The sequence below is a fragment of the Diceros bicornis genome, chromosome 5 (genome assembly GCF_020826845.1).
Source record: "Diceros bicornis minor isolate mBicDic1 chromosome 5, mDicBic1.mat.cur, whole genome shotgun sequence".
NCBI classification, from domain to species: Eukaryota; Metazoa; Chordata; class Mammalia; order Perissodactyla; family Rhinocerotidae; genus Diceros; species Diceros bicornis.
The window spans coordinates 97425229-97440120 of NC_080744.1; the positions used below are offsets into that span (position 1 = coordinate 97425229).

Sequence of the window (14892 nt, forward strand, 5' to 3'; positions counted from 1 at the left end):
AAATAGCTGTCAGAAGAAGGGGTGAGAAGAGGAAAAGAAAGAGGAGAAAAAGGCAGGAAGGAAAGAGGGAGAGAGGGCCCTTTGTGGTCAGACACATAGATACAGGTATGATAATACAAATAGATAAATGAGTATAACTAGCCACAGGCCACTCTAGCACAGGAGGCACAGTGTGCACGGAAAGAGCACTGGTCCAGGAGTCCAGAGGCCTGAGTTCTTGTCCCCAGGCTGCTGTTAACTGACTGTGTGACCTGGGATAAGCCACTCCCTTCTCTGAGCTTCAGGTTTCTCATTTGTAAAGTGCAGCATTATAAGACTTGAATAAGAATGCCCTCACCGCCTGACACACGATAGTGGTCAACAGCCATCAGCTCTGCCTTGACCTCAACTCCGCTCTGCCCGCAGCACCCCTCCACCATCCACAATGGGAAGGACAGAACAGCAGGTGCAGGAGCCAGAAGTCCCTGCGTTTGGACCCCTTCTGCTTCTGTCTCATGCCTTCATAGCAAGTCAGACAGCTGAAAGCACGTCCACCCTACACTGCCTGCAACCCATTTTGGCTGCTTCTGTGTTCATCTTCCCAGTGAAAAATGCACTCACTGCCACCAGTTCCTGGGCCAGTCTGGAATGCAGCAGGAAGTATAAAGGCAGCCCTAGTGGGAACAGCTTGGTACCCGTCACCCGGACTCAAGATCCGTGGGGGTCCCATGTATGGCTCCAGAACACACGAGCGTATACAGAGCCCTGACATATTCTCCCATCACCCGAGAGGTCCAGCTCCTGTGACAGGGCATCTGCTCCACCTCTCTGTCCTGATCTGTTCCTGACCCCACTGTCAGAACCCAGAGCCTGAACCATAACCCCATGCCCAGAGACAGCCTGCACCACTATCTCCATCTGGCTTCCCTTCAGCACAGAATGACCTGCTGCTTGGTGCTGCTCCCTTCTCCCAGAACCCCAGCCAAAGTCTGCACTGGAGCCCACCATGAGGCCCGCCCAGCAGAGCTGGGGGCCTTTCCAACCAAGGGTTCTGCTCCCATGGCCAAGGCAGGACAAACAGGTTCTGTGCTTTACTAAACCAGGCCTTTAAATCTAGTGACACACTATAGCTTATTAGTTAAAACCGAAAGCAACTGAGAAGGGGGCATGGGAGAACTTTCTGGGGTGATGGTAATGTTCTGTATCATGCTAAGAGTTTGTCTTACAGACCTGTATCTACTTTTCAAAATTAATTGAACGGTACACTTAAGATATGCACGTTTCGCTGTATGTAAATTTTACCTAAAAGAGGAACAGTAAACAAATACTGAACTCAAGTTAATTATACACATGCCGGAGTGTTTAGAAGTGAACTGTAGTAATGCCTGAAACTTACTTGGAAATGTATCAAAAAATAAGATGGGTGCATGGATGGATAGAGGGATGGACAGATGGATGGACACATGATAAGGCAAATACAGTAAAATATTACCTGTAGAATCTAGAGAGTAGGTATCTGCTCGTGAACTACAATTCTTTACACTTTTCTATGTGTTTGAACATTTTTTATAACAATGTTTTGGAAAAATATAATTGAAAGCAAGCTGAAGAGTCCTGGGGAATGGTTAAGTGAATTATGGTGCAGGCATCTGACGTGGTTTTCTGAGGCCATAAAGGTGGCAGCTCTGCTTACTTTGTAGGAACCAAGAAGCCCCACGTCAAGTGGAAGCATCAGCATGGGAATCAGCACGCACGTGTGGAAGGACACTGTTAGCATTTTTCAGCCTCAGTACAGCATGCTGAGAGCACGGGCTTTAGAGTGAAACGGACCTGCCTGGGTTCAAACCTCAGTCCTGCCACTCACTATTTGGATAAACTCCCCGCGCCTCCTTTTTGTTCTTCTGTAAAATAAAGACCACCGCATTTGCCTCATAGGGTTGTGGGGAAGATCAAACGAGTCAGTGCCCACGACAGTCCCAGGCCACCATGGCTGGTGCTCAGGGGGAAGGAAATGCTGGTATGACAGAGCGATTTCCAGGATGCACACTTGCGGACTGGCCACCAGGTGTGGAGAACAGAGACAAGGGAGAAAAGGGGTCATGAGAGGGGCTTGCCCCACCAACAAAAAGCTTATTCCCTGAGCTAACAAGTCACCATGATTATTTTTTAAAAGATGCTGCAAGAACAACAGACGGAATGAAGCACTAAACACGCTCACGGGGCTGGATTAAGCTGGTCTGATTTGAGACAGCTCTCTTTTCTCATCCCTGTTCTATGACGTGCTGTTCCCTTGACCTAGAGCTTGCTTCTCCACCCCTGCCCTGGAACTAACTCCCAAACACCCTTCAGAAAACAGCCCAAATAGCACCTTCTCAGGGAAGCCCCCCCGACCCACCAGAAGAGGCCAGTTCCCCCATCAGAGTCTCCCATAGCTCTTAACTCTCTTTGTCATTATATTTGTGTGTGCGTGACTGTTTGTCCAATGCCTCCCATTAGATCCTCCGAGCCCAGCACAGTGCCTGGAGCATCGAATGCTCTAAATAAATAATTTGTTGAAAATGTGTTCCAAGTGTTTGAGAAAGTGACTTCATTCTTTGTGGATTGAAAAATAAGTAGAAAATTGGTAGTGGGCTGGGGAGGACAGTAAAATAAATCCAGCTACGGGCGGGACTGCAAACTGGTGCAGCCTCTATGGAAAACAGTATGGAGATTCCTCAAAAAATTAAAAATAGAAATACCTTATGATCCAGCTATCCCACTACTGGGTATCTACCCAACAAACCTGAAATCAACAATCCAAAGAGGCTTATGCACCCCTATGTTCATTGCGGAATTATTCACTATAGCCAAGACGTGGAAGCCACCCAAGTGTCCCTCGACTGACAATTGGGTAAAGAAGATGTGGTATGTATATACAATGGAATAGTCCTCAGCCATAAAAAAAAAAAGACAAAATCATGCCATTTGCAACAACATGGGTGGACCTGGAGGGTATTATGTTAAGTGAAATAAGCCAGACAGAGAACCACAAACACTTTATGACCGCTCTCATATGTGGAATATAAACCAACACACGAACAGAGAGAACAGTTTGGTGGTTACCAGGGGAAAGAAAGTTGGGGAGTGGGCACAAGGGGTGAAGGGACACATTTATATGGTGACTGACAAATAATAATGTACAACTGGAATCTCACAGTGTTATAAACTATTATGACATCAATAAAAAATTTAAAAAAATAAATAAATAAATCCAGCTACGTCCATGTTTGTCCTGGACGACATTATATGGCTGGTAACTATTAGAGATGTATGGCAGTGTCTCTGGTGGTTTTACTTTTTCCTTGGGAGAAATGTCGGGGTGGGGGGATAAGGTGTGCAAACCCACTCCCCACCCTCCAGCCCTAGGCAGAGCCTCCCTCTGCTTCTCACAGGCCCGGCCCTCCCTGCTGACAGCTGGCCATGGGAAGTCACAAGTCACAAGTCACATGGGAAGTCCCCAGGCATTTGATTCCATTTCTAGCAGAAGGAATCAAGGCACCTGTGGAGCAGATCATGTGGCCTGACTTTCCATGGGGACACCACCAACCACCACGTCACAAGCTCAGAATCTGCACGTGTGAAATGGCAGAGCTGGAAGGGTTCTGAGAGGCCGTCTCTACTCCAACACCCTTCCACCCAATTTCTAGATGGGACGATGAGTCTCAGACATGGAAAGGGCCTATCCAAGGTCACATTGCTGGTAAGAATTTAACTGGACAGGCGTCCATGCATTTAATCCCCAATCTTCCAACAGCTGAACTCAGAGAAAAGACGTCTCTCGGTCAACGTTACTGAGTGATGCTGTGGATTGTCACCCAGATCAGTTCCCAGCCCCAGGACTGAGGCACTCATTCCACAGCTGACAGAAGGGTTGCCTGTGACCGCTCATAGCTGAGTCTCTCTCCGGAATTACCTTCAGCTGAAGACAGCTGCCTTGCCCAAGGTTATGCCCCAGCCCCAGGGGCAGCCTGCACGCAGTGATGGGTCATTGCAGGGGTACAAACCCCATGGGGTCAACTAGAGCATCACAGCCCAACTTCTCCCTCTGCCTAATTCTGCTCCCTCACCCCTTAGAGGTGTTGTTCCCGAGGACACTCTCCAATGACCTTTCTACGCACAAATCTCCATCTCAGAGTCTGTTACCAGGGAAACCCAACCCAGTCAGAGGCAGGAAGTGGCAAGCCCTCCCTGTGAATAGGATGCCTTCATCAAACAGTGAGCACCTACAATATACCAGGTCAAGTCCAGCCCTCAGAGATCCCCTAGTGTAAGCAAATGCGTCCACGTAGTCTACATCCCAAGGGAGACCTCCTGAATGCTTGGCCCACTTTCTGCGGGAGAGGGGGCCACAGCTGCCCAGGCTGGAGCCCTCTTTCTCCCACCCCAAGCCTGGGTGCTCTGTGAGGGCTACCGTGTCAGCAGGGAGCAGCCTGCGTCCGGGTGCCGACACGTGCTCTGTGCTACATGTGTGCGGCTCAGACCAGTTCACAGGCTTTACCTCCCTTATTGCTTCTGTAGACCTGTGACATAGGAGTTTATGATCCCTGTTTTGCAGAAGAGGAAACTGAGGCACAGAGAAGTAAAATACCTTTCCCCAAATCAGAGCCAAGCTTCCCTCCCAGGTGGCACAGCCCCGGTTCCTGGTCCTTACACTCCACTGCCTTTCTTCAGAGTTCAGAGACCCTTTAATGGAACCAAACCAAATGGATACCAGAGTTCTAGCCATATCTTCCCTACCTTCCTGGAGCTGGAAAAGTCAGAATGTGCCTTCCACTTGCCTTGTTCTCCCTTTTAAAGAAAACCACGTGTTTACGTTCTTATGCCAAAGTTACAACAGAGCTGAGGTTTTGCCAGTGTTGACTTTAAAAGTTGGGCAGAGGGGTTAAAATCCTTTTCCCTGATGCCTGTTTGTTTATGTTTCCAGGGCAAAAGGAGGATGTCATAAGGAACGATCAGATCTACTGGGCTGTACCTGCAGCAAGGCAGGGAGTCCGGCCAGGGTACCCGGGGCCTCTCCCTTGCTCATATCTGCCCCCTGCTCCAGAGACCTGCGCTCCTTTCTCCCCAGGAGCCGAGCAGCTCCGACTCTGGTTCTGCTTCCTGCTGGGACTGGAGCTGATGGGGACCCTGCCCCTGAGTGTGGCCGACAACACCCGCAGAGGCCCTGGCCAGGGCTCATGTGCATCCCTCGGGGGTCCTGCGACACCCCTGCCCCCACCCCTCTGCAGACAGCCTAGTGAGAGCTCAGCTCAGCTCGGCTCCGCTAGGACAACGCGGGCAGGCAGGGATTGTATCCTGCCGCACCACACACGTGCACGGACACACACACTCCCGTGTGCAGACACACACATTCTCACACACACACTACACAGCATAACCAAAACCGTGCTTCCACCCCTCCTGCAGGGTGTCAAGAAGGGTCAAACCCTCCACCCCCACCTCCCCGTGAACCCCTGAGAAGAAGCCCCACTCACCACTCTCCCTGCGAGGGAAGATTCTCTTCTGCAAACTCATGACGCGGGCTGCGAGGACGAGGGAGAGCCGTGAAACGTCCCTCCGAGCCGGATCAAGAAGCCGTGGGGGATCCACAGCAGCTTCTGGGGCCAGGAGTACTGGAATATGAGTTAAAGCAACAAGTCATTCCTCGTTGGAACTGTTTCTCCTCAGCAGGGAGGGAGAAAAAAAAATCCCTTTCCCTCTGCCAGCAAATCTTTAACGTCTCCGAACGGTCGGTCTTCCAACTCCTGCCCTCCTTACGAAGCACATGTGTATAAAGGCAATGTTATTTCACTGAATCAAGCCCTCAGATCATGAGCCTTTTTCTGTACCACAAACAGAAATGTAAAACCTCAAACTTTCCTTTGGACTCAGAGTCCGTTGTGCGAGGGCTGCACACCACTGTTTCTGAGTCTAATGTATGGAAAATGTGCTCCACTGTTCGGGCCGTCGCCTCGGCCCCCTCCCAACTCCCTTGTTAATGAGTTCTGGTGTGTTTATGTAATTGCAAGGGACAAACAGAACACCTAAAATCCTTGCCCGAAGTTGAGTGATTCATTTTCTCCTTCACACACACCACACACAGACACAGCGCCTGTTTCATCCAAGTGAAAACGCCTTTCATAAAATCTGCAAAGGGCTCCGGCAGAGTGGCTCGTGGTGAATGCAGCCTGTGTCGCGAGAAGGGCAGTGGGCTGCGGGGAAGGTGGAGGCTGACTTTAATCCAGACCAACAGAAGGCGCTCTGACTCCCGCCCACATCAGGACAAGGAGGGATGAAGAAGTGGCCGCGAGCCCTGTGTAGCTGGGCTGTAAACTGTCTTCAGCCTGCTCTGCCCAACTTCCCTGCTAGCCTTCTCATGCCAGGGGATTTTATTTTTAGACTTGGACAAGACGTGCTATTATTTTAAATGACCAATTTGATTGCTGGGTTAAATAAATCCTTGGAATCTCCACCAAAAAGACCAAAAGAATATACAATAAGTGGGCAAAGAGAGCTGAGAACTGGGGAAGAATGCGAGGGTTTTCGGGACACAGCAATGTGAGATCAGACTACTTTGTTTGACAGAGAGAGAAAAACTCACCAGGGAAGCAAGTGATACAGACCCTGGTCTAGTATCTAAATTACCTGTCACCTGCCACCTGCCCCAGATCTTCCTGGGACGGCCACTGGCCTCTTGACCAATGTCACTCCCACCACTCAGGGCCCTGAAGAGTTGCAGGCTCCCGAGGCATCATCACTTTGCTCAAAGCCCCTCCAGGGCCCTGTGATGCCTCGAGTGCCCCCAACCCCCGCCCCACACACACGTTAAATCATCATTTCTCAAGGCAGTGCTGCAGGTTGCCAGAAAAACATCTGCTATCAGCACCTGGAGTCAGAACAGCTCCCTGAGAGCCATCCTCATCCCAGGATGAGGATTGGGATCCAGAGCTGGTGCTTCCCTGCTGCCAGCTCCACCTTGCCCAGACCCTGAAACTGCAGGATGCCACAGCTGTGCCACCAGCACCACAGGAGCCAGAGAGTGGCCGTGCATTCTAGTAGTACCAGCTGCAGCAACAACGGGAAACAGGTTAGGTAAATAGGGACTACTTTGCAGAAATTAAAATAATGTAATAAAGTAAGATTTATTGTCATAGAAAGATATCTACATTATATTGCTAAGTGAATAAATCAGGTTACAAACGCAGATCATATAGTATGATCCACATACACGAAACAAGACTAAATTTGAAGAAGTAAAATTGAAGGATTTTTTTTGTCCATTGGCTTGCCAATATCCACTGGGCTTTCCATCATCCATCATGTTATCCCCACCATTCAGGGAGTAGCAATAGCTTTCGATTTATACCATCTACAGAGTGATAGGAACATTTTTTAATTAAAAAAATGTTTTTAAGTCAAGTCATTGGCTTTTGTTAAATCGACAGCAAAGACTATAATTGTGAAAGTCGCAGTTTTTGATCATATGAATTAAGCCTTTAACAAAGGAATTATTATCTAATGTGGTAGGCAGAAGGATGGCTGCTCCAAAGATGTTCACAGGCTGTTCTCAGGAACCTGTGAGTACTTTACGTGACACACAGGGGAATTCAGGTTGCAGTCAGCTGACTTGAAGATGGAGGGAGTGTCCTGGATGGTCCAGGTGGGCCTGATGTAATCCAGGCATCCGTAAAGGTGGGAGAGGGAGGCAGAAGAGGGAGGCAGAGTCGGAGAGAGACTTGAAGAGGCTGCTGCTGGCCTTGATGACAGCGGCGGGCCCCGAGCCGAGGATGCACAGGCCTCCAGACGCTGGTCAAAGCAAGGAAATGGATTCTCCCCTCCAGCCTCCAGAAAGGAATGGTTACTCAGCCAACACTTTGTAATTATTTTTTTTATAATTTTATTTATTTATTTTTCCCCCAAAGCCCCAGTAGGTAGTTGTATGTCATAGCTGCACATCCTTCTAGTTGCTGTATGTGGGACTCGGCCTCAGCATGGCCGGACAAGCGGTGCGTCGGTGAGCGCCCGGATCCAAACCCCGGGCCGCCAGTAGCAGAGCGTGCGCACTTAACCTCTAAGCCATGGGGCCGGCCCGGGCCAACACTTTGATTTTAGCTCAGTGAGACCGATTTTTGGACTTCTGACTTCCAAAACAGTAAGATATTACTTTGTATTGTTTTAAGCCACTAATTTTGAGGAAATTTGTTACAGCAGCAATAGGAAACCAATACATTTGGGTTTGTTTTTATTTTGTTTGTTTCTTTGATGCCAAAAGCTTGACTTTGACTATAAAGAGCGAAGCCTGAGGATTCAAAGCACAAAATTTATACTGTAAACTTGTAGATTTGGAAAGAATGTGGGATGACATCAGAGCAGCTATTTTCTTATCCAAAAGGAGATGACAGTCTGGGCTACAGCTTGGGGTCTGAGAAGAAGCCTCCCACTTCGCCCCTTCCTGGTCAGCACCAAGACATGCGCAGCACACCCTGAGGACAACAGAGCAGACCTGTGTCCCACTTCCTGCCTGAAATGCTGGGAGGAAACAGTTCTGAGCCACTGGGAGTGGAAGTGTCCTCCCAGGACATTCAGACCAAGGTCCTGGGACATCCCCTGAGTCTCCTAGGAGGGAGGGGGTGTGGCTGGAAGTTCTCTGTGCCTTGAAGAGGTACCCAAAACTGCCTGGATGCACCAGCTGACCCACGGAGCTCCGGACAGTTGGATGGGGAGGCAGCAGGGTGACCTGTGTGGGAAGAGAACCAGACGCCTCAGAGGCCAACGCAATGTGGATGGCACCTACTGGACAAAGGAGAGGCTGACAGGCTCCACGCACCGCGAATGCCAACAGAGATGCGACCATGGCTGTGTGCACCGTGCCCAGCACCACAACAGCACACAACTCCCAGGTGGGAATCCTGAACTGAATAAGTAGGTGCCCAGGGAGACTCAGCAGACTCAGGGGTGACAACATACTCTGCACTGGTGAAATCAATTTTCCATCATCTGCGGAAATCGGGGGTTAAAAGTTAAGTTCAATTACAGAGAAATAAGGAAGGTTGCGTGCTTTTACATGATTTTTCTCTTTAAATAGCCTACCAGTTAAATAATAAGATGTGAACAGAGGTTATCTCTGGCTAGTGGGATTATGAGTGATTTTATTTTTTTCTCTATACTTTTTAAAATTTATTATTTTTATTGCAGTAACTGGTTTATAACATTGTATAAATTTCAGGTGTACATCATTATACTTCTATTTCTGCATTGATTGCATCATGTTCACCACCCAAAGACTAATTACAACCCACCACCACACACATGTGCCTACTCATCCCTTTCCCTCTCTTCCCTCTCTTCTTCCCCTCTGGTAACCACCCATCCGGTCTCTGTCTCTATGTGATTGTTTGTTGTTGCTTTTATCTTCTACTTACATGAGTGTCTCTATAATTTCTAATTTGTTTTTTCCAAAATGGACAGTTTTGTTTCTTAACAAAAAAAGGGAATTTGAAGCCCTTGTCTTTGGGAAGCCAGAACTCTGTATAGAAGTAGAGACCGTGTTCTCCACGAGGAAGTGGTCTTTGGTTGGTTCACCAGTTTATTCCAAGTGCCTAGAACAGTACCTGGCACAGAGTAGCTGCTCAAGAACTATTTGATGAGTGATTTCCTCCAGCAATCAGCATGCCTCTAAGACAACGGACTTTCAGCATGGATGACAACGATTTTCATCTTATTCTGTGTGTTCCCGGGTACTTGGTGGAGAGTTCCGGAGGCTGCAGCAGTGGGGAGATAGGGTGGAGCAGCACGCGCGCTGCTTTCAGCCCTGAGGCTGGAAAGCTGTGTCTGAGGTGGAGGCCCCGCCACTGGTTTCTGAGCTGCTGGCCACCAGCAGCTCCAGGCAGAAGCCTCTAAATCGCCAAGCTTTCTCGCACAACTCCTGCTCTCAGAATATGCCCCAACACAGGTGAATGAGGCGGGCATCAAAGAGCACAATCTCAGTTACAACCACAGATTCTAAGAGGGCATAATGTGGGGTAGTCTCACATTTGGGAGGGTCTCGCCTCTCTTTTCTCTAGTCTTTCTGTGTGGCCTCCTCCCATAAACAAAGCCACATCCTTGGCATTCTTCCCCCACATAAGGTGACGGAGAGAATATCTTTTTGTTGCCCAGCTCTGCAACAGAGATTGGGAGTTCCCGTCTCTTACTAGTTAAATCACCTGGGGAGGCATGGAAGCTCAGCCATCCACGTTCCAACTCTCCGTCCTCCTCTTGGCCTCTGCTCCTGCCCCCGCGGCTGTGCCCCATCCTGATCCTCCAGGATGCGGGCCCTAGGACTGTGCGCTTGTTGGAGCCCCGCCCCCGCCACTTGGTAGGCCTCCTGGATCAGTCTCAGTTAAGAGGATTGGGCCCCCTTCCTTGTCTGGTCCTTGTGTCCCCAGCCCCTCAGAGTTATAGACACAGACACTCCCAGATGTAAAGTGGGCCCTACCCAGTCCTGAGCCAATTCTGACCAAGAGCCAGGATGCTGGAGGCTCAGAGAGCTTGGCGGGTAAGCCCAGGAAGCTGTGGGCGCAGGATCGGCCGCATCTGGAGTGAGCCCTGAGTCCTCCCAGGTCCCATGTGTTGGCCTGGTCTGCCAAGCCTGCCTCCTGCTTCCATTGACTGGCCTGTCCACTCCCTGCTGGACCTGGAACCTGCCCTAAACCTTCCCTTGAGTGTATATTCGCCTAGTTTAGCGACCTCTAGCTTAGAGACTAGACTGTGTGCTTGCCCTGCTCCGTTCTTCCAAACCACAAGCTCCGGCTCCACCGGCTTCCAGCACGGGCACCTTCCCCGGGGCAGACACCCAAACCAGGTCCGGATCCACCACTCCCTGTTACATAATGGATTCGTGGTGTTCCTGGGGCCAGGTCCACAGCAGCCCTGGGACCAGCTCCCACAGCCCACTTCCTCCCATTTCCCTTTGCCTGGGCCTCTGAGTTTCCTGCTGACATGATCAAAGCACATTTAACATCAAGAAAGAGCTGAGACATTGCCTGTCAGCATCATCCCAAGGTCACAATCTTGAAGACTTTGCTTCCTCGTTCCCCATCAGGGCCCTGTGCAGCAAGAGGCCTCTCTGTCCCCGATGATCAACATTGTCTCTGGAGCCATGGCCACTTCCCACACATTCTCACAGAGGCATGGGGGACATCTGACAGCCTGCATAACAGTGACCCCGAGGGAGCCTGGGTTGGCTCAGTGAAAGCCAGGAAACTATTTTTCAGTCTAATGTGCAATCATTAACCTGAATGCCTTCATCCCCAAGGATGGCAAATGCACCTAAAAAATCAATTTTCAACTAACCCACTCATTTCTAAATCTTCACTGCCTTTACAGTTTACTTTTGCACGCAGAAGATTCCAGAGACAGCCTATTATGCCAATTTGTAGTATTTAAAATGCTTTATAATTTTTGAACATTTACTTTAAGGATAAATTGAGCATCCTACAACATTCAAAGAAGGACAAAAGCATAGACTGGTTCTCTAACCAGGGAGATTTGGTAATCCCAAATCTCAGGAACAAGTCCTGAAACTCCGTCAGGTCATCTGTGGTAGCTTCACTATTAACCACCTGACAACGATGGCCCATACTCATTCTCCGCACAGATTAGAAAGAACCACGTGTCACCCTTCAATCCTCTTTGGTTTCCCACTTTACAGATGTGGAAATGGAGGCTCAGAGAGGTTGAAGGATTTCCCTGGGGTCACAGAACTAAGACTTGGTGGAGATGAGACAGCTGGTATTTTTATATAAAGACCAGAAAAGTGCCTATTCCAGTTTCTCAATTAAGAACTAAATAGACACCTGCCCCAGTGAAAAGGCCCTACTGCACGTGTCCCCAGATGGGAGGCAGTGATCTGTCAAGCCTTGGGTGAGCACATTCATGGAACCATGAGAGTCAGAGCTGGGAGGCTTAGGGATGAGCTAGCTCACATGGTTTGCAAACTCTTAGGAGGACTGGATCACTTTTTTCAAGTATCTCATATGGAACATCAACAGATAACACAGATCAGTGTGATGCTGCCCTGGCCCCTGTCTCCCCCTTACACTCCTCAGCAGCCCTTCCAGCTCTGCTGAGCACATCTGGAAAACCCCATTCTAAAGCAGCCCTCTCACCATACACACAGGGATGCTGAGGACTAGAGGGGAAACGACTTTCTCGAGGACAAAGATCACAGAAATGCGCGAGTCCTGAAGGCCACTTGTGCCAACCACTCCTCTGCCTCCAGAATCCCTTTCAACCAGCCCTTAGTGACCAGTCTGCTGCACTCCAAGACTAGAAAGAGAAGCCCAAAGATGCTCCAGTGAGTCTCCTTTGTCCCCAGGGGCTCCCCAAGCAGAGACACATCCCAGCAAATCACAGAGGTGGATAGAACTGGCTTTACCAATCTTCCCCACACGTCATACATTTGAAACCACATCCACAAATGTCTTATCTCATATTTTTAATTTATCATAAAATATTTTCTGTAGGCCCAAAGGTATAAAAGCTTTATCCTGGGGGCTGGCCCGGTGGTGCGAGTGGTTAAGTGCGTGCGCTCCTCTGGGCGGCCCGGGGTTTGCCAGTTTGGATCCCAGTGCACACCGACGCATGGCTTGTCAAGCCATGCTGTGGCCGTGTCCCATATAAAGTGGAGGAAGATGGGCATGGATGTTAGCCCAGGGCCGGTCTTCCTCAGCAAAAAAAAGAGGAGGATTGGCAGATGTTAGCTCAGGGCTGATCTTCCTCAAAAAAACAAAAAGCTTTGTCCTTTAAGCCTTTTATTGTTTAATTACAAAAGTTTTACATTATGTGTGTGTGTTTTACATTATGTGTGTATATACACATATCCATATATATACACACGTATATAAATATTTATCATTATCTACCTATGGCCAGTACATAAAACTCCACAAATACTAAGGTGACTACATATGAGTCCTCAAGAGCAACCCGGAAGCAAGCATGCACCACAGGGAAGAAGCTCACAGTAATATTGGCATCAGGAAGTCAGTTCAAGGCAGCAGGGCTTCTCGGGAACTGCGCTGGTCCGGGCGCCATGCTGCTGGGGGCCCAGCTCACCAGCACGGGCAACTCACGTGCCTGCACTCCAGCAACACTCTCTTCTGTCCTCCCAGCTCTGACCCAGGGCCACTTCTCGGTAGGACAGGAACATGGCAGTGGTGCCACACTCATGGGGCTCCTTCAGCGCCAGCCCTCGGCCGGCTCTGCCCCTGCCCCTGCCCCTGCTCCCCTCCTCAGGAGCTCTGCCCCTGTGGTCCCAGCCTTGCTGTTTTACTCCAACCTCTTCCCAACACCAGACTGACCACTGATGGACTGAACCCAGTGACCCCCCAACTTCAGGGCCTCTGGCTTCACCCTCTGGGCTACAGCTTGTCTTCTCTCTGTGTGGGTACAAAGCCTACTTACTCTGCTCTGGGAGCAGACCCTTCGATTTAAGACACCAGCTGCCGGCTGCCTCGATTGAGTTCCATATGATGGTGTGATCACTGAGACTGAGTCTGGACATTAGGAGATGGAGAGATTATGTACAAGTACTTGTAATGAACAGTGAGGATGATGATGGTGGTAATGACAGCGGTGATGATGACAGCTCCCACCTCCTGAGTCTGACTGTGCCAGGCACTGTACTAACCGTTTCATACTCATTACCTCTCTGAATTAAAGCAGGCGTGCTCAGCATCACATTGTAGAACGCTTCCATCAGAGCTTGGTTATCTCCTCCAACCTAGACAAGAAGGCAGGGAAGGAGCTGACAAGTTATCAACAGCTACTGGTGGCCACTCTCTGGCTGGCTGACTGACTGACCACGGAGGTGTGGCCAGGCCATCTGTTGTAGCACAGGGAACAGGGAGGACAGTGACTCCAGTACCGGCACAAGCCAGGGTGCAGGAAGCAGCATGGGACCCAGAGAGTGCTGAGGGGCACAGGAATGCCTTGGGAACTAGAAGCAACAGGAGAGTCCCACGGTAAGCCCCTGGGTGTCATGTCTTTGCTCTCCCTTGAGGGGTAGATAGGTAATAAGCCCACCGTTGAGGGTTGAACGAGCTCTGCTCTTCCAGTCTCAAGTCTGTGTGGTCCTCCAGTGGAGAGAGGACTCACTGAGTCCAGCTGGGGAGAGCTCGGGGAGGCAGCAGCTGGGCAGGAACGCTGAGACACGGAGGCCGGCACAGAACCCTCAGCCAGGGACACAAAGGACTACTGTCCAAGCCCCACCTCTCCAAGGGGAACTGGATGTGCTGGGATGGATGCCAACTTGAAAGAGGCCAAGGGTCCACCCCAGGCCAGGTCTCCCCTCTGAGGCAGTTTGAAGTACAGAGAGTTGGCGCCAAAGGCCAGAATTCGGTTCTCAAGGGAGGCCCAAGAGTCAAGATGCAAAGACCAGACCCCAGCCCTGTGTCCAGAAGGCAGGGTGGGAGGACATCAGGGAGCAGAGGACACAGCATGGGGCTGGGTTGGACAGACGTACAGGCCCAGAGTGAGCTCAAGCAGAGACGGGCACCCCAACAACGAGAACACAGCCTAGATTTCGTGGAGGCGGCTGGGCTCAGCCTCACAGTTGTGCCCACTCCATCCAGGGTGCCGTCCCCAACCCCCCCAGGCCACTGCATGCTCCTGCCTCCTCTGACACTGGCCGCAGAGCCGGCGGAATCACCAGTGAGGCTGCCCGGCCTGCACCCTCCGCAGCGTCAGCACCCCTGCGGGCTCTGCGGTGGACATGGCACCAGTGCTTCTCCGGGGACACTGCCCCCCTTTCCTCTGCCTTCCGCCACCTAGTCTCTGCCTCTCCCACCCTCTGCCCTGCACCTTAGTCTGTCCCTGTCCTGGTCCTTTGCGAGGACCCACTGTGCAGCTGCT

The 14892-nt window shown here is 50.4% G+C and overlaps 1 protein-coding gene across 1 annotated transcript in view; it reads right to left on the reverse strand.

Annotated features, from left to right (window-relative positions):
- The window catches only part of IL16 (interleukin 16), a 117317-nt gene extending 111196 nt beyond the window's left edge, over positions 1 to 6121 (reverse strand). The window contains exon 1 of the mRNA XM_058542581.1: positions 5493 to 6121. Within this exon, the coding sequence (XP_058398564.1) occupies positions 5493 to 5532 (40 nt within the window). The 5' untranslated portion in view covers positions 5533 to 6121. The remainder of the gene's footprint in view (positions 1 to 5492) is intronic.
- Between the last annotated feature and the right edge of the window lie 8771 nt (positions 6122 to 14892).